Below are 19,124 nucleotides of genomic sequence, written 5' to 3' on the forward strand. Positions count from 1 at the left end.
ATCTCTCCTTGCTATTCTTTGGAACTTTGCATTCAAATGGGCATATCTTTCCTTTTCTCCTCTGCTTTCGCTTCTCTTCTTTTCTCAGCTATTTGTAGGGCCTCCTCCAACAACCATTTTGCCTTTTTGCATTTCTTTTTCTTGGGGATGGCCTTGATCACTGCCTCCTGTACAATGTAATGAACCTCTGTCCATAGTTTTTCAGGCACTCTATCAACTCTAATCCCTTGAATCTATTTGTCACTTCCACTGTATAATTATAAGGGATTTGATCATGATCATGGTGTAATTGAATCCTTATGATAATCCTGAGTCTGGGATTCAGAATATGTAGGAAGTCACATAGCTGGTCAGTGGCTGGCAGAGCCTGATTATGAACCTAGGATTGTCTTGATTCAAAGCCAAAACCAGAATTGGGCATTGTAAGTTGCTTGGATCTTTTGGCAGAGAATGACGGGGTGGGTGATCCAACAGAAGGATCTGCGTGTACAAAAGCCTGAAGGACGGAAGAGAAATTCATGTTGGAGAACTCCGCAACTTCATTGAGGCCCAAATGCCAGAGGGCAAGTGGAGGCAGATGAGGCCTGAGAGCAGGTGAGAGCCTTTAATGCCGAGCTGAGAGCAAACTCCTGTGGATAGCACCCATTTCTGAGGGTTTTATACAGTGGGCAGCGCATGATAGCTAAGATTTGTGAAGCATTTATGATTTGCCAAGCATCAAGCCAAAGACCTGCATAAATTAACTCAGTCCTGACAGGGAGCCCATGAAAGAGCATTGTTTTATTCCTATTTTTCAGACAAGGTACTTACCATGGAGGGTTCAAAAACGTGCTCAAGGTCAGAGGCTAGCCAGCCATGGAAGCCTGGGTCTATGTGATTTCAGCGCCTACAGTTTTAACCAGCACCAGTAGAATTCTTCCCACTTCCCTGAAGCATCCGTTCAATTCAGTCAGCCACTCAGTCTTGCCCAACTCTTTGCTACCCTATGGACTGTAGCATGCTAGGCTTCCCTGTCCATCACAGCTTGCTCAAACTCACGTCCATTGAGTCGGCTCTTCTCATTGGAAAAGACCCTGAAGTATCGGGATTATAATAAACCACCCTCTCTCTGCATCTTGAATAGACTGGTCACTTACCAGCCTTGTGACAAACGAAGTGTAACGCCCCCAGACAGTGGCTGCAGCACCCTGTGGTCTCCATCCAGCCTCAGCCAGAGCAGGGAGTCCGGGAGAAAGGCCAGTCAACGCCGCCCCGCTATTCCTGACCAGGAACCTGCTGGCCGCCTGCCTCACACGCGTGGGGTGCTCAGTAAATACTTGCAGAAAGGAAGGAGGGGCCATGAGGTTGAAGAAGAGGGATTAAGTGCCCAGCCGAGAGGACAGGTGCGGGGTAGGAAATTCAGCATTCCTTCGCAAGTTTCAGTCTAATTCCCAGAAATTCCTTCCTCGACAGGAGCAGAGGTTAGCAACTTGGGGGTGTGGCTCCCGCGAGGCTTTGCGAGGGAAGGTATACGATTGGAGCAGAGCGAGGGGGCGGGGCCCGCGCGCGGGGGGCGGGGCCGAGGGGAGCGGACCTGCGATTGGGACTTGAGGCGCCGTCTCGGCGGAGGGGCGGGGCTGCCGGGAGGGGCGGGGCCCACGAGGGGGAGGCGGGGCCGAGGGGGCGGGCCTGTGGTCGAGACTGCGGAAAGACTGCCGGACGGCGGAGTCTGGGGGTGCTGCAGTCCATGGGGTCGCAGGGTGAGTACACGATTTAGCGGCTGAGCAACAACAAAAAGATCACCGGGCTGGAGAGGGCGGTCCGGTGGAGGGGCGGGGCCGTCCTCGGGGCGGGACCAAGGGGCCGGCTTGTGATTGGGCTTCGCGAGAGCCGGGGAACCGCGCGTCTGAGAGGACGTGACGCTCTCGCGGAGGTGACGCCCTGCGGTTGCGCGCCCCTTCCGGCCCGGGGAGGGCGCAGAAGATCCGGGCCGCTCGGCCGCAGGCCGCCTCCAGCGACGCGGGATGTAGCGCCGGCGCCGCGGTCCCCAGCACAGCCCTCCGCCCGCCGTAAGTTCACCTGGGCTCGGCGGCGAGCAGGCCGGAGGGCGGGGATCGGCCAGAGGGCGGGCTCCCCACGGGAGTCTCGGCGCGGGCCTGAGGCAGCTGCCGCGGGGCTGGACCGCCCAGGCGTCCTCAGGGTCCCCGGACCCCCGACCGGGGCCGGCCGCTCCTGCAGCCTCAGCGCGTCGGCTGTCCCCGTTCCCGGCCCCTCCCGTGCGAGTCGCGTCCCCAGCTGTCAACAGCCGCGGGGCGCCCGTGCCCCCAGTCGGCAGGCTGAGACGTCGGGCTTCAGGCTCCGGCTCGGGCCCGCCAGGCCGGAGCTGAACCTGGTCCCCAAGGCCGCGCGAGGCGAGCGCCGAGGGGCTGCGGGCCTGAGACTCGGAGCCGGCGTCCGGCGGGGAGCCCCCGCCTTCGGTAGCCCGAGGAGCCCCGCGGTTACTAGACCGTGACAGTGCCCCCACCTTGGCGGCGGGGAAGGGGAGGCTGGTGGACAGTTGGCCTGTGTTTAAGGTGGCCCTAAATGCTGCAGTGTGAGCGAATTCTAAAGTACTTCGGGGGAAAAGGAAATTTCATTCCCTCAGAAATCTCTTATTGTTGCCATTCTATGTTTGAAGTTTTTGGTCAAGCCTTCAGGTTTTTAATGGAATAGATACGTTTCCCCTCAGTTTCCGGCGCCGCTACGCAGGCGAGTAGGAAACGGACAAGGTGAATTTCATTTAGGGAGCTTCAGGTGTCGGAGGAGCAACAGGAGGCCTGCAGAGTGCTTTGCGAAGGGAGGAGACACAGCAGAGGAAGGATGTATAGGCTGCCCGCTTGAATCAAGCGAGCACTGGCCTGACTGGTCCTCCCTGAAGTGAAGGGGGCTGTGGGGTCTGTTTACGACTGTCTACCGAGAAGCAGGCCTGCACCACCTCTTGTGGCACAGCTGCTGCGGCTGTTCGGTAGTGTCCACGCAGTGCTGGGATTTAGGCGGGGTGTTGACACACGGATTGCAGCCCTGGCATTTCTTCACCCCAGGAGCAACTTCCGTGTACTTGGGGCATCAGTCTTAAGGACTGGTGTGTTGCCTGTAAGCAGCCATTTTAGGGCAGGTCTCCCCAAAACCGTACCTAATTGCTGAGTAGAATTTGAAAACATTCTGCTCTCAGGGGCCAAGAAACTATCTGATGCCCAGGGGATAAACAGAAATTTTAAGCAACTACTTTGCCTGCAGGTTGAAAGCTCAGACAAGGGCACACCCTTCCCAGTGGGCTCCCAGTTGCTAATGGATTAAGTGCACTGCGAATTATACCGTCTTCAGTTTCTTAAGTCTGGCCTCACATTGCCTTTCCAAGATTTCCTTGTGGAAAGTGGATTATTCACTGCCCTGGGGGGCTCTGTTCTTTCGAGCCTGTCCAGGTTCAGAGCACTACTCTCAGGAATGCTTTGATCCTATCTTACCTATCAAGATCCTTTCTTAAAATCTTCCAGAAAACCTTTCCCGATATTCCAACTCAACCTGAGCATTTCTTCTGAATTCCTCCAGCACTTTATGGCGTTTGGCCTTGTAGTGGTGCTGGTAGAACAGAGAAGTTACTGCCTCCTCTTAAACCGAGGCCAGCCACCATGCAGAGCAGACTCCCCTCTGTGCCTTGTCCCTGTGGCCACAGTGCTGTGCTTATTTGTGGGCGGGGAAAGAAATCTGCACTTCTTTCTAAGCCAATAAGTCTGTTCTTTATTTTCCTAAGAAATTTCCTTGACTTCTTTAATAAAAAGCAAAAAGGAACTGCTTGACACACCTGCAACACTACCCCACCTACTGGTGATCATACTGGTGAACTAAGTGACGTTAGTGATAGTCGCTCAGTCGTGACTCTTTGTGACCCCGTGGACCATACAGTCCATGGAGTTCTCCAGGCCAGAACACTGGAGTGGGCAGCCTTTCCCTTCTCTAGGAGATCTTCCCAACCCAGGGATTGAGCCCAGGTCTCCCACATTGCTGGCGGATTCTTTACCGCCTGAGCCACCAGGGAAAACCAAAGTCATCTTTACATGCATAAGCTTCATCAGTACTGGTGGGGTGTTTTCTGGTGCTGGTATCCATCAGAATTGTTAGATTTTGTCCTTAATGCCCATTTGCCCCTCATGTCGCCCACTGGACTTTGTTCCTTTCACTATTTTCAAGGTTAATTGCCTTTTCCTGCTCAGAAATTTGGGGACATGATTACTGCATATAAAGTTTCAGCTGTCTTAGATTGAAAAGATCCTTGAAAGTGCCCTCGAGGCAAACTGGTTCCAAGTGATTCGCTTTTAGACTTGTACCTCATTTACTTCTGTTTCATCGGGGCTCTCACAGTATACAGTTACCATATAATGTGTTGACTCTAGTGGCCACATATCTGTAATGTACTTAAAAGCCAGGTGTTAAAATCAAGGGCTGGTATACATATCAAGGGCTGGTATTACCTTGTTTTACGGCATTTGGAAAGCTTACCTGTCTGTTTGGGATTCAAAAAAGACCTATTGCTGTTGAGATAGCTTTACCTGGAGAAGAGCTACAAAGCAAGTTAGATTCTGGTTTTTCACTGCAGACTCAAGTCGGTGACACTTGTACTTAAATAGGAAAGCTGAGGCTCCATTGTTGCAATTCAGTAGTATTCAAACATAAGCCTTTGCTTTGACTCATTTGCCCCCAGCAGTGCTATGAAACCACCTTCCCTGACGGAGTAGTAGAGGAGAAGATGACTGTGTTCTTGGTCCTTAGTGCTTTGACTAGTCTTGCTTTGGGCTTCCCTGGTGGCTCAGTGGTAAAGAATCCTCCTGCAGTGCAGGAGATGTGGATTTGATCCCTGGATCAGGAAGATCCCCTGGAGAAGGGAATGGCCACCCACTCCAGTATTCTTGCCTGGAGAATTCCATGGACAGAGGAGCCTGGAGGGCTACAGTCCATGAGGTTGCGAAGAGTCAGACGCGACTTAACAAGTCTTGCTTTACTGTGAGAGTCAAGTTGGCGTAAGAAGGAGCTTAACTTGTGGAACCTCCAAGGGCCCAGGGACCTTAGATTAAAAATTTCTAGAAGTTCTGTGCCTTTGACTCCTGAGGAGTGTACTATAATGTGAATAACTTGGGAACCGGTTCACAAAATAAATGTCTCCAAAAGTGTGAGGGAAATAAACTCACCAACAAAGGCTGGCAACTAAGAATCAGTCCTTTCCCAAGTTTGGCACCAAATAATCTTATTTATAGGAGTACAGGCAGCCCTGCCTCCACAGCCTTACCCTCTAATGTCATAGGTTATCCAGCTGGAGAGCTTAGTGGTAAAGATTTATTAGCTTGAATTAAAGAAATCCCATCAAAAATGCACTCAGGAGTTTGGCCCAGTTATAATTGCTTTATTGGGTGGGTGTGGCGATTTTGAGGAGAAATGTGTTTCCTCTAAAATATATAAGGATAGGAAAGTTTATGAGGGCTTCCCTGGTGACTCAGTGGTAAAGAATCCACCTGCCAACACAGGAGACGCGGGTTCAAGAAGATCCCTCACGCCAAGGAGCAGCTAAGCCCATGCCCCACAACTACTGAGCCTGCGCTGCTGAACCCACGCGCCCCAGAGCCTGTGCCCCGGAACCAGAGGGGAGCCCCTGTTCACGCAACTGGAGAAAGCCCGCACAGCAACAGAGACCCAGCACAGTCATAAATAAATTTTTAAAAATTAATTTTTAAAAAATTTTAAGAAGAAACACTTGAAATATTAAAAAATCAGAAGCAAAGCTCGTGGGAAAGTGAAGCCCATCTGGCTCTGAGTGCTCATGGAGTCCGTCCTCACACTCCAGGGCCTGGTGCTGACCTTAAACAGAGGACACTGAAAGGCTTGCTTGTCCCGATTGCCAGCCGTCTGTGAGAGGTCTACCCTGCCAAGTATACTTTCAAGTTCTAGCATTGCTTGCTTTTCTTTCTTACCAGACCTCCGCCGCCTCCCTCTCCCCGCCTGTCCCTGTGTTGCTAGTTTAGAAGACCTTGCTGGACAGTGGGCTTCGCTCACTATGGTGACATGACCTCCGCTGAGCATCACTGTCTGTTCTTTGTTGCGTGACGATGTGTCTTGTGTGATGAGTTGTAACTGGTGCCTGGCTTGTGAGTTAATGGGTGCCTGTCAGAGTTAGTGACTCTGGGTCTAGAGATAATGCTGGGGGTGGGGCGTGGGAGCCAGAGGGGCTCAGAAGTGACAGAAGGTGGTTTCGGCTGAATGAGGAAGGCCTTTGAAGATTGCCACGCGGCTGAGGTCCTCCTAAGAGGATGCTAGACTGAGGGCGTGAAAACTTCAGACCCAGTGAAGAGGTTCGGAAGCGCAGCAGGCTGGAGCTGTACCTGCTCTCTGACCCTAACTGCCCAGCGTAAGGTGTGTGTCGGTCTCGGCCCCACGGCGCTCCCCTGAGCTTGCCGTGTGCCATCCCGGTCCAGGGCGCTCCTGCGCTGTCCTGCTGGAGCAGTGACGCTGCCACTGGTCTGTAAATGCCACAGGTGACCTCATGCCACCGCATTACAGGCTCTTTCAAGACAGTGACTTGTGCGACTTGGTGTTTTGCACAGTACCTTAGAGTGCTGGCACTAAGTGCATTTGTTCAGTATTCCAGCGGTGTGTTGGCTACTCGGGAGAGGACAGAGAGCGGCCTAGAGGCACAAACACGGAACGCCTTAGCTAGCGGGTCACATGCTTGCTGGCAGGAATGCTGCCTCCTGCATTCTTCCACCTATTCTGAAATACAGGTTCTGACCACAATCAGGGATATGTATAAATTAGTGATCTGTGTAGTATTGCATCCCAGAACCTGAGAAAATATCTATTTTTTAACCCTAGTGGCCACCTCTCAAGTACTGTATTCTAGCTAAGTATATTCCCCTTTTCATACTTTTCTGGGATGCCCAAATCTATCCATATTTTTCACTGCAGTGTAAATTATTTCTTACTAAAGCTGTTCATTCAGTAGTACTTCAGTTTGAGGAAATGTGTTGTGTGGTCAGCCTATTGAAAAAGATTGCCCAGTGCTCCTGCTCACGTGGGTCGCCTATCTCCTGAGGTTTTTGTGGGCCTCCGGTTTCCTGTTCTCCGTGGGCTCAGTTGTTGGCTGTAGCTACGGGCTGGCATCTTTCTTATCAGAGTCCTGCATGTGTGGAGGAGGAGGCACCGCCTGTGTGTTGACACCACAGCGAGGTCTGTGGACAGAGTTATGGCCGTTTGCTCTCCTGAGCTAGCTCTCTGCTGCCTGCAGCTTTCAGCAGTGCTGACGCGCTGAGCCTGGCATGACTGTTTTGAAACTTGCGGGCTGCCCTCACCTGACTACACGGATCCAGTCATAATCTCTGAGAAGGAATCAAGATGACTCTTGGGTAAAAGAGCAGGTACACATGTCAAAGATGGATGTGCAGTGAACACCATGGAGACAGACGCTGCCCTCGGAAGCGAGGCTGCGTTGACTGCCCTGCTGAAAGAGGCGGCCCCGAGCTCTGCTTCTCCCCTGGAGGGCACCTTGCTCTGTGCAGGTGTTACGTGGCTGTCTCTGCATTGCCTGGTGGCCCCAGGGCTCAGGTGACCAGTGCAGGAATATGGTACCTGCATGTACCATTCTGGCTGCTGTTGCTGTGAGCAGTAAATTCCTTTGATGGGAGTGGGGAGTCGGAAGTCTTGGGGCACTTTCCCCCTCTCAGTGTTCATCTTATCTTCCTGAGGCCTGATTAAAGACTGCCTCCTACAGGCTCTGTGTGCCGTCTCAGCTCCAAAGCTCTTTGGAGTGGGGCCTAGGTTACGATCTGTGGTCACTGGGACAGGCTCGTGCTGAGCCGGTTTGGTGGCAGGGCAAGGGTGGGCTGCCTCGTGTCTTCAGCCTCCCACGGCCAGGTGAGTTATTGCTGCTGCAAGACACCGCTGTGAGCAAAGTGTGCTCTCCTCCCAGACCCGGGCGGTGATCCTCTAACAGAAACGGTAGACCTTGCAGAGAAGTTAACCCCCGGACAGTTAGCCCACTCTCAGTCCACTTTTGCAGGCGGAGCGCATGTTTCAGGGCATTTGTAGGTAAAGCCCACTTTCAGTTGGCAGTTAGTTCATTTCTAAGCCTGGGTGGCCTTGTGGTGATTACAGGCAGGTCTCGGCTTCCTCTTTTTGCTGCTCAGTCTCAGAGCCAGGCTTTTCCAGGGCCAGCTCTGGGAACCGGGATAAACCTGGCTCGGTGAATGGGCTCCGTGTCTATGGGAGGGGTGTGTGTGTGGGGAGCTGTTTTTCTGGGTTGACATTTTAGTGCAAAACACACAAATCTTTTGAAGCAACTAGGTTTTCAGCCTTTAAGGTTAGTGAGGTTCTCAGTAAAGGCTGATGGTACAGAGGAGGAGAGATGCAGTTAACTGGCCTCTGGGACTGGAGAGGGTATGAGTGGGGGGCTGTCTCTTTCTCAGTATTGACTTCAGAAATGAGACGTCAGAAGGATAAACTGTCAACACCCTGTGTCTGTGTTTGCTTCCAGTGTCCCCATCACAGGGAGCTCTCTGGCCCCTGGGGCCGGGAGACTCCACCCTCTCCCAAGGCTGAAGCCGGAGGGCCCCGAGGTGCCATCCTGATGTCGTCTCACAAGGGACCCGCGGTGGCCCAGGGCAACGGGGCTCCCGCCAGCAACAGGGCGGCTGACACAGTGGAGCTGGCTGAGCTGGGACCCCTGCTCGAGGAGAAGGGCAAGCGGGCGGTCACCAGCCCAACCAAAGTAAGTCATCTCCCCGGTCAGCCTCTCCTGAGACCTCTCGGTCTCCCCGGAGCCACAGCGCCCTGGGACTGTCTGACTCGATGGAAGGCAGGAAGCAGTCAGCCCGGATCAGGCCAGGCTCCACAGAGCCATCAAAAATCCCTGCCGCTTCGGCCAGCTGGAAGGCTCGTGGGAGGAGCAGGTGCCGCCCCAGGCCGCTGTGGAGGCCATACCTGGCCGCTTTATCTCCTTCTTCAGAGTCCCCAAGGGGCGGAGCGGGGACAGAAGGCCCCCTTCCTGGAGGCGCCTGAAGGGCCTCCTGTACAGCCAAGTGGGCTTTTCACTTTGACCGAGCGAAACCCCAGCAGCATCCCCACTCGGGGAGACCGGGGATGCTGTGCCCAGATGGACAGAGGATGGATTTGGGGCTGGGGGGAAGGGTTCCTCTATCATGAGATCTAAGAGGAAGCCTCGCAGGAGGAACTGTCCTCCCCGCCTCCGCTCTGGAGGTCTCCCCAGAGGTGGGCCCGGTCAGGCCCTCCTAATGCTGCTTCTGTGGAGCCGGCTCTGGGGCCTGGCTTTCCCCGCAGCCACTGGACACTGTCTGGGTCCCAGGGCTGGTGCACGGCGCACCGATCAGATTGAGACTCTTAGCAGATCTCTGAGCCTCTGTCTTATTCTTCCTCGTTCAGTTGTCTGAACTAGAAGTGTTTGGGAAATTGGGGGAAGCGAGGGCCACTGGCTCAGAGGTGGGCTGCTGGGCTCTGAGTGCAGGCCTGGGCTGCTGATCCTGCACCTGGGGCACCGGCTCCCTCGGCCTCTCCCCCGGGCGCTGCAGCGCACTCTCCCCCAGTGCACCATCCTGCTTCCGGAGAGCAGACCCGAGGCCTGTGTGCAGGAGAGGCCGGGCAGTGGGCGGCGTGGTCTGGCTCGTGGGTGCCGGACATGCGCGTCCCCAGGGCCCTCGAGGGCTGGAGCCGCTCTCCCCTTCCCCGCAGGCCGAGGAGGAGCAGGCCTGCCCGGGGCCGCAGGAGGAGGAGGAGGAGGTGCGAGTGCTCACACTGCCCCTGCAGGCTCACCACGCCATGGAGAAGATGGAGGAGTTCGTGTACAAGGTCCTGTCCCGGCAGGGAGGGAGCGGGCTCACCCGCCTGGGGCTGAGACGGGAGCACCGCACCTTTATCAACACACTGAACAAGCATTCACGACAAGCCGTGTTATTAGAGCTTGTCATTTCTGACGAGCAGAAACTGATATCTGCAAAACTAAGATGAAAGTATCTCTGATTTCCACGGGTGACAGGGTCACAAGCTCTAACACTAAACTTGCACACCCACTCTCTGGACACTGCCCGTTGTCTTTACATCCTAGGTGAAGAACTCCTGATCTGAAAAGTCACAGTCTCAGCACAGTGAGAACTTAGCCGCTAAAGGGGGCACAATGACAGACAGCCACCAGAGTGTGGGCGGAGCGGTAAATCTGTACTGCTCGAGTAGCTGAGAGGAGGTCCTGCCATATTCTGACTTGCTTCCTGACACAAGAACAAAGGCACTACTAAGCGCAGGTCCGGGGGCAGCCTCACTTCCGCTGTCCTGGCGTCTCCAGCCCCGCTTAGAGCATGTGTGGTTTCAGGTCTGGGAGGGCCGCTGGAGGGTCATCCCGTACGACGTGCTCCCGGACTGGCTGAAGGATAACGACTACCTGCTGCATGGCCACCGGCCGCCCATGCCCTCCTTCCGCGCCTGCTTCAGGAGCATCTTCCGCATCCACACGGAGACGGGCAACATCTGGACCCACCTGCTCGGTGAGGGCTCTGGGGGACAGCGGGCTCGTCTGCTGCTTACCCAGGAGTTGTGTGGCCTTTGTCCACGGGAAGGAGAAATTATGAGGGAGCTGGTGGTGTCTTTAAACTGCCGGGGAGCTCACAGGGCCCTTCATCACGGGTGTGCAAGCCGAGGGACATCAGAATGGATGTCCTCTGTGGTCAGAACCATCCCGGGGCTGGCAAGCCCGCCCACGTCAGAGAGCCATGGTCTAAACAAAACGTCAGCATTTCAGTAGACTCTTTTTGTTTGGGTCTGCGGGTGCCCGCAGCTCAGCCTGTGGCGTCAGGGCTGGTTTAAACCGTCACACGTCCCCTTCTTCCTTGGACCGACCTTCTCTCCCTCCTGTAGGTTTTGTGCTGTTTCTCTTTCTGGGAATCCTGACCATGCTGAGACCGAACATGTACTTCATGGCCCCCCTTCAGGAGAAGGTGGTGTTCGGGATGTTCTTCCTGGGAGCGGTGCTCTGCCTCAGCTTCTCCTGGCTCTTTCACACCGTCTATTGTCATTCAGAGAAAGTCTCCCGGACTTTCTCCAAGTGAGTTACAAGGATGGCGGTGGGCAAGAACCACGCACTGTTGTCTTGCCCTGTGATCTGGGTGCTGGCGGGGTCCTGGCGACTGCAGTGACTCCTCAAGATTCCCTGATGTTTCGTGGGTGTTAAGAGGGTCGGGAAACTTTTCTCTTAAGTCCCTCCTGAAAATTCCCACTGCAGCCTCCTCCACAGACAGAGCCCGCTGGGGGTAGATGTCGCCCCGCGTAGCGCTGTCCCCTGCACGGCGGTGCCACAGGCTGCTCTCGGCACCGAGCGCCCGGAGGCGCCCCCTTCCCATCCGGGCGCCGCCCCCCGCGGGCACACCCACCCACCAGCCAGGAAAGCTTATCAGAAGCCCCAGACGCCCATCCTCCCCAGCGCCGAGCCTGGGCTTCTGTTTGCGTGTTTCTGGTGGAGGCATTTTTGGTTTTGGAAGTGATGCTGAGTTCTTTTGTTTTTCTCAGTAACACCAGTAACAAGTAATACGCTTTTATCATTAAAAAATCAACTAAAAAAAAAAGTCAACTAAAAGAGAACACTACCCCCTTAGTTACACTCCCACTATAAGGGTTTTGGCTCTAAAACTGTCAGAACTGGGGAATACTGAGTCCTTCCTGCATGGAAGTTGGGGTCTGGCTGGATTATGATGGATGGAGCTCCTGACTTTGAGTGCCTGTGAGGGGGTGTGGCTGTTGACAAGCCAGGGGAAAGGGATGCACTTCAAACATTTGGGAAACAGGAGTGAGTGCCTGACTGTGTAGGGGTCTGAGTCAGGACACAGGCGGGACCGTGTGGGGAGTGAGGGGCTCGGTGTGGAGCCTGAGAGCGGTGCAGCCCACCCTCCCGCTAGCCCTTCCGTTCTGTGGCTCTTTCAGGCTGGACTATTCAGGGATCGCTCTCCTGATCATGGGGAGCTTCGTGCCCTGGCTCTACTACTCCTTCTACTGCTCCCCACAGCCGCGGCTCATCTACCTCTCCATTGTCTGCGTCCTGGGCATCTCCGCCATCATCGTGGCGCAGTGGGACCGGTTTGCCACGCCCAAGCACCGGCAGACACGAGCAGGTGGGTCGCAAGACAGGGCGTGCCCCTTGTAGGTAGGTGTCTGGGCCTTGAGCCTAAGGGGGTCAGCCCTGGGCCCCCACCTAGATCCTGATCTGTGTTTAGAACTTTAAAAACAGCATGAATTTTCAAAGCTCAATTCCCCCACAAGTTTCATACTATTTCAGTGAAATGTTAATAGGACAGTAATTAAAAGTGCAGAAAAAACTACTCTGATACCTGGTTTGAGGAAGTTAAGAAACGAACAAAGCACAGTCCAGCTCACCTGGAGTTCTTTTCCTAAAGGAATGAAAGGCGTGGCTCGGTAGAGAAAGCACCTTGAGCCAGAGCCGTGTTGAGGAAGGTGGTCGCTGTGAGCAGGAGCCCTTCCTGGTGTCTTGTCCAGACTCCAGCTTTACTGCAGCCACACGCCAGTCACCACTGTCTCCAGTCCCTTGAGACTTAACATCGCTGTGCTTTAACCCTCATTTAAGAGAGTTAACTTTTCATCGAGCGCCAGCCAAGTGCAGGCTGGTGCCTCACCCAGGGTGTCTGCAGAGGTGCAGTAGAGCCCTGCCCTGCAGCCGTGGGTAGCGTCCTGGTATGGAGCCGGCGCCATCTGCCCTTTCCGTTATGACTTCTCACCTGAGTCTGTCTCCTCTGGAGGTCAGAGTCCTATTCCTTAAGTCTTCTGTGCTCTTAATGGGAAGCCCGTCCTGCTCATTTCTGGCTGGCAAACCACCCGAGGGCTCACCATCTCGGTTTTGTAGCCAAGGCAGCCAGCAGAGTTTTGATGGACATGATCGCCTAGGCTGCTTAACAGGTAATAAAGAACACAAGATGTTTGTTCTTGGCCCTCCATAGGAGGGAATGGCTGTGTCAGCGTTTACCCAGCCTCCTTCCCACTCTGGACGTTGAAGCAGCGTCTGATGATGGCTCTCCATGTTGTGCAAAATTTCCTGAACTGCTCACCAGAAAGTAACCTGTGTCAGAGCAGGGCAGCAGGGCCATCCCGTGCCTGACACGCTCCATCTGTCTGTTCAGGGGTGTTTCTGGGGCTTGGCCTGAGCGGCGTCGTGCCTACCATGCACTTCACAATCGCGGAGGGCTTTGTCAAGGCCACCACGGTGGGCCAGATGGGCTGGTTCTTCCTCATGGCTGTGATGTACATCACCGGAGCCGGCCTCTATGCCGCACGCATTCCTGAGCGCTTCTTCCCTGGAAAATTTGACATATGGGTAAGAAACGACTCTTCCACAGGGCTATGGTGGTAAGAGTGCCCGGAGGTGGAGGTCGGAGTCACAGGCAGAGAGGGGCCCGGGGCAGGTGGAGTCTGGGGTGACGCATGTCCCTGCTCACGTCGGTACGTGTGGGCGGGCGAATCCCTGACAGGAGTTACACTTTTTTTTTTCTACAACAAATTTATCAGTTTATGGTGCAGAAAATTTTGCGGAAGAACTAGAAGAGGCAAGTGCCTCCTCTCGCTTCCTCAGCTCCTTGCCTGAAGCTCCTCTTTTGTCCCCACAGTTCCAGTCTCATCAGATCTTCCATGTCCTGGTAGTGGCGGCCGCCTTCGTCCACTTCTACGGGGTCTCCAACCTTCAGGAGTTCCGATACGGCCTGGAAGGGGGCTGTACTGACGACTCCCTCCTCTGACCCGCCCCCAGGGGCGCAGGAGGAACTTCCCAAGTGCTTTTAAAATAACTTCGTTGCTGAAGTGAGAGGAAGAGTCTGAGTTGTCTGTTTCTAGAAGAAACCTCTTAGAGAATTCAGTACCGACCAAGCTTCAGCCCACTCCACACTCACTGGGCAATAAACTCTCCATTCCCTCACTGAGGAAGGTGGGGGAGGGCAGGCGCGGCCACCCTGCCCCCGGCCGCCCCCTCGGCCTGGTACCTGCTGTCCCCTCCCAGTGATGGGGCTGGGAAGCTCACGGTGAGCTCTGATCCCTCCTCGCTCCATTCTGGGGAAAAGCGATGGACTGGGACTCTTAAGAAATTCCGTTTCTGGAAGAAACTGCCCCTCCCTCACCCCCGTCCTGACATGTGACCTGGCTTATACCAGGCCATCCGTTTTTGTAGCACACTTTTCAAAAACAATTATAACCTGGTCCCATCTTTCTAGGGCCTGGGCCTGCTCACACGGCAGGAAGAACAAAGCCACCAACTTTTACACAGCCCGGCTAATCATGGAAGTGTGTCCAGGCTCCAGATAACTTGAGTTTTAATTTTTTTCTTGGCAGAGTAATGTAAAATTAAAAGTGGGGAAAGATATTTAATATTTAATACTAAGCTTTAAAAAGAAACCTGCTCTCATTGCTATGTATCTTGATGCAAAGACTGTGATGATAATAAAAGTGCAGAAGACACTTGACACTCTGTAACCGGTGTGGTCTCCACTCTTCACCTCTAACCCCAGAGGGCTGAAGCCAGCAACGTCGCTCCAGACTCTGCTGAGGCACAAGCCTGAATCCCAGGTGCTGCCGACTGGCGGGGGCAGGCCAGTGAGTTAGCCCAAGTGACCCCAGAGTCTGCTTCTCCAGGCCACTCTACCCGTCTCTACTTGGAACGTAGACGCGCCCTGGAGGAGTCAGTGTGCTGTGGCAGCCTTCCGTAACCAGAAGATGCCTGCCATGAACATAAGCGGTCTGCCTCAAGATACTGCAGACTTCAGGTCCTTTAAAACTGCCGTGATTAAGGCGGTCTCATCAAGAGGTCTCTCCACACTTTCTGCGCCTTTGTGTATTGTCCTCAGCCTGACACGAGTTCTGTCCACTGGATACAAAAGGCCTGCAGTGGTCACTCGTGAGCTAGTATAGGTGTTGCATGGGAGTCTTCGCAAATTACAGAGTTGGATTCACTTCAGCAGTCAAGTTTGAACAACCAGGTGAATAAATGATCCTTTTAAAAAATTTGAATGAGGCCAACATATCTCTGCCTCCAGTGCTAATCAGGGAAACATAAAACCAAACTGGGTCCTATCAGATTGGTACAAATTAAAAATCTTAAGATGGTAGGCTTTCGTGGTGGTCCAGTGGTTAAGAGTTCACCTGCCAATGCAGCGGACATAGGTTCATTCCCTGGTCTGAGGAGATCCCATATCCATTTGGACAACTAAGCCTGTGTGCCCTAGAGCCTGTGCTCTGCAACAAGAGAAACCACTGCAATGAGAGACCTGTGTGCCACAACTAGAGAAAACCCCTGCCCATCAATGAAGACGCAGAGCAGCCCAAAATTCTAAGATTGCATGTTGGTACAGATGTGGATCTGACCAGATGCTGGTGGGGAATCAGCCACAGGACCACTTTGGATGTGTGGAGTATACACAGGTTACAACATTCAAACATTACATGAAACAACACTACAGTGTGAGCTGCATCTGATATCTGTCCTAAGTTACTTCGTTTAAAAAATGCTGGGAGACTTCTCTGGCAACCGGTTAAGCAACTCCAGTGCTTCCGGCACAGGATGCTTAAAATGTTTTTTTTTTAAAAAATGCTGGTTCTGACAGTTGTTTCATAACTCATCAGTGGGTCACAACTCACATTTTAAAAAACATTACCCTTGAGAAACTTAGCTTGTACTAAAAAGTTTCACTGTTAGCTGTACGTAGTAGCAACAGACTGCAGACAAGCCACTGTCCAGAACTGCTGAGTGGAAAAATAAAGCTTGGTTCATTCTTATGAAACAGTTCAGCAATGAGAGCTAGTTACCGTAAGGACAACGTGGCTGAAATCTCAAGATTAGGAGAAGGGAGTGGGGCTACTTAGAGATACTACATCTGGTGTGACTGCACTGATGAGGTGTTCAAAAATGCACAGAATCAACTGAGCACAAGTCTCAAACTGCTGACCTGCAGGCTGCAAACGTTCACGGCTGTGCTCCGCCTGGGCTGCACAGCGGAAGCGGCCCACCCCAGCCCTCCCAGCAGTGCAGCCGCCTGTCTGCCCCGGAGGCATCCACTGGTACAGAAAGGACCACACCTGGTCCAGCTCCATCAGTGTTCTGCTTGAGGAGACAGACCTGCAGCCATTGGCGAGGCCCCGAGTGTGTGTCCTCATTGCTGACAGACAGGACCAGGGGAAGGGCCTAAGCGAGGATGACTAGTGAGCATCGTCGTACTTTGTTTTTGGCTGTGCTGGGTCTTCGTTGCCATGTGCAGGCTTTCTCTTGACGCAGCAAGCGGGGGCTACTCTTCATTGCATGGGCTTCTGGTTTGGGGGGCTTTTGTTGCAGGGTACAAGCTCTGGGCATTCGGGCTTCAGCAGCTGCAACTCCTGGGCCCTAGAGCACAGGCTCAGTGGGGGTGGTGCAGGGGCTGAGCTGCTCTGTGGCATGTGGGGTCTTCCTGGACCAGGCATCAAACCCATGTCTTCTGCATTGACAAATGGATTCCTCTCCACTGGGTCACCAAGGAAATCCTTTGTACTTTCCATATGTCATGTTGTTTTTACTTTTAACCCTATTAAGTAGGTAGTAGTATCCCATTCCACAGATGAAAAAGTTAAGGCCCTATATGACCAAGACTTTTTCACAAGATGGCAGGATCAGAGTATCTGAATCCAGATCATTCTGACTTAAACCCTAGGTTCCAAAGCCTCAGATCATTTAAAAATCCTGATTTGACTATCCAGCCTTGCTTTCACCAACTCTGCTAAGTAGCAGCAGGGATTACCTTCTTTCTCTAACTGCATGCTATGGTTCATTCATTTCCTAAATATTTGTTGAGGGCACTATAGGAGAAAAGTGATGAGAGAAACAGTGATGAGTTCTGATTAAAGAAAGGCCAAGAATAAAACCCAAGGCTGACTCCACCCTCTTCTAATCAGGTGAACAATTAGGGAAGAGACTAATCTCTAGTTGCAGAACGTCTGTTGCCTTGCGATCTAAGGAAGGTTCAGCAACACCCTGTGTTTGGAGAGGTCCTTGACCCAAAATCTGCTGACAAAGGAGTCCCATCTCCCCAGCAAGTGTCTTCCTCAGTATCTGCCTCATCTTCGGTCAGGACCAGGAACCAGCCCTTGGGGGTATGAGCTAGGGCCGGGAGCAAATTCACAATGAATTTCAAAGCAGCAGCTGGGCCCCTGCTGTGATTACATTCCATAATTATGAGGCACATTCTCCTGTCTGCCATGCTCTGATGGCACAAAAATGCAGTGCACTCTGCCTCACTGGTTTTGAGATTTGATCCACATTCGATGTACTTGATGTAGAGCTCCACAACACATCCATGTTTCCCTTACTGAAACCCTTCAGTAGCTGTCAACACCCAGAGTCATCCCAGGAGTCCAAACACAAAGGCAGGGCAATGTGTGGAACCTGATCCACTCACCTCATCCAGACACAGCCCTCCAGCAATGGACCTAAGAACTCAGAATCAGTTTGGGCTGCAGGGTACCGAATCAGATATCCAAAGTTTAGAAATATTCTCACATAAGGACAGTGCCCCCATGACTTGACTCAAAACATGTTAGGGCTGTACCCTTGAAGAAAACAGGAGAAGCCTGACTAGTCACCTTGGTGCGTTGGCTTTCTTGCTGGAAGTTTCTCCATCTTTTACTTCTCAGGAAGAGGAAAGGACTTTTTCTAAACCAAAGCGTCTTTTATTCAGTTCCTTCTCATATTTGGAAAAACTCTTAGTTTTGCAGCCAGGAATTAGGCAATATCATTAAAGCATCTAGATGCTATTCTGCAGCCAGAAGACAAGGGATTATTTTTATTTAAATTATACATAAAGTACACCTGATGTAAAGTTCAAAAGGCGCAAAAATAGGTAAAGGATAAAATCTCTCCCACACTGTCTCCCAAACAACCAGTTCCTCTCTCCAAAGAAATTTGTTACTACTCTACTTTGTATCTTTCCGACTGCAATTTTTATACATATACTGGCAAATATGACTATACCTTTCCCAACCCTTCTACACAACTAATGGCAAAGTATACACACTGTTCACAACTTTGTGGTATTGAATTGTATGAACGCACCACACATTTTCTGAAACAGTCCCCAATCCAATCTACAAACAACCTTGTACCCACATCCTTTTTCATGTGTGTGATAATATACAAAGAATAGATAGACCAAAAAAATCGCTGTTAAAGGATATCTGCATTCATCACTCTGGTGAACTTTTACAAAATGCCCCCAATAAAACCTGTATCAATCCTGCACTCAGAAATGTGGGAATCAAGAGAACTTCAGATCAGAGATACTACATGAGAGATGGAAACACTACATAAAATTAGACTATTAGACTGCTACCCGCTCGGCCATACTTTTATTATCCCTCAAGAATCAAAGGCACCACAGAGGAAAACGGTACACTCAAACACAACTGGTTTGAATCTTCATAGGAACAGTATCAAGGAACCTCATTCCCTTCCCAGGAGCTGAGATAAGTCCGCCAAAACCAATCAGAAGTAAAATTTCTAGCAGAATGCTCAGCACCCGGGAGTTGTGAAAGGCAGCAGAAGCGGACAGGCGGCCTGAGGACCCCCGGGACGTCTAAGGTCCTTCGCAGTCTCCTTGGCGGAGTCCCGCTTCCAGGGCCGCACGCCCCTTGCACGTAACTGTCTCGGAGGGCAAGCAGCAGAGAACCGCGCGGCGGTGGCCACGGGCCCGACTGTGACGCAGAGAACGCCGAGGTCCGTGGTCGCGGGGTCTGGGATTCTCACCACAGCGATGGTCGGCCCGAAAAGGCCACTGCGGACTATGGGCGGGAGGAAACGCGACGCCTCGGTGGGTTTTCTCGACGAGAGAGGGCGCCTGAACGCCTGTCAGGTGAAACGCCCCTGCGGCCAGCTCCCTACCTTGGAAACCTCCGCACTCCTCTCGGGTCGCCGCTCCTCGAAGCCCCAGGGCCCGCGGTCTCAGGGAGTCTTGGCCACGGGCCGCACCTGTGCCGGGGGCCGCACCCCTTCGCGTCACGTCCGCCCACTCCGCCCAGGCCTTCCGCGGCGCCCGCGGTCACGTGACGCGGGC

General features: G+C 52.9%; 1 protein-coding gene across 2 annotated transcripts; it reads left to right on the forward strand.

Moving 5' to 3' along the window:
* The first annotated feature begins 1,672 nt into the window (after positions 1-1,672).
* Positions 1,673-15,513, forward strand: ADIPOR1 (adiponectin receptor 1). Of its 2 annotated transcripts, none has more exons than XM_065936350.1 (8): positions 1,673-1,739; positions 8,534-8,767; positions 9,745-9,861; positions 10,379-10,550; positions 10,921-11,107; positions 11,980-12,167; positions 13,188-13,381; positions 13,671-15,513. In XM_065936350.1, exons 2-8 carry the CDS (start codon positions 8,627-8,629, stop codon positions 13,797-13,799), a joined length of 1,128 nt encoding a protein of 375 aa, XP_065792422.1. In that variant the 5' UTR covers positions 1,673-1,739; positions 8,534-8,626; the 3' UTR covers positions 13,800-15,513. The 2 variants fall into 2 exon arrangements, with proteins under 2 accessions (XP_065792422.1, XP_065792421.1); XM_065936349.1 differs by lacking the exon at positions 1,673-1,739 and adding an exon at positions 1,894-2,048 and having other exon boundaries at positions 13,671-15,512.
* The last annotated feature ends 3,611 nt before the right edge of the window (positions 15,514-19,124 follow it).

This window comes from Muntiacus reevesi, chromosome 5 (genome assembly GCF_963930625.1).
Source record: "Muntiacus reevesi chromosome 5, mMunRee1.1, whole genome shotgun sequence".
Lineage (NCBI taxonomy): Eukaryota > Metazoa > Chordata > Mammalia > Artiodactyla > Cervidae > Muntiacus > Muntiacus reevesi.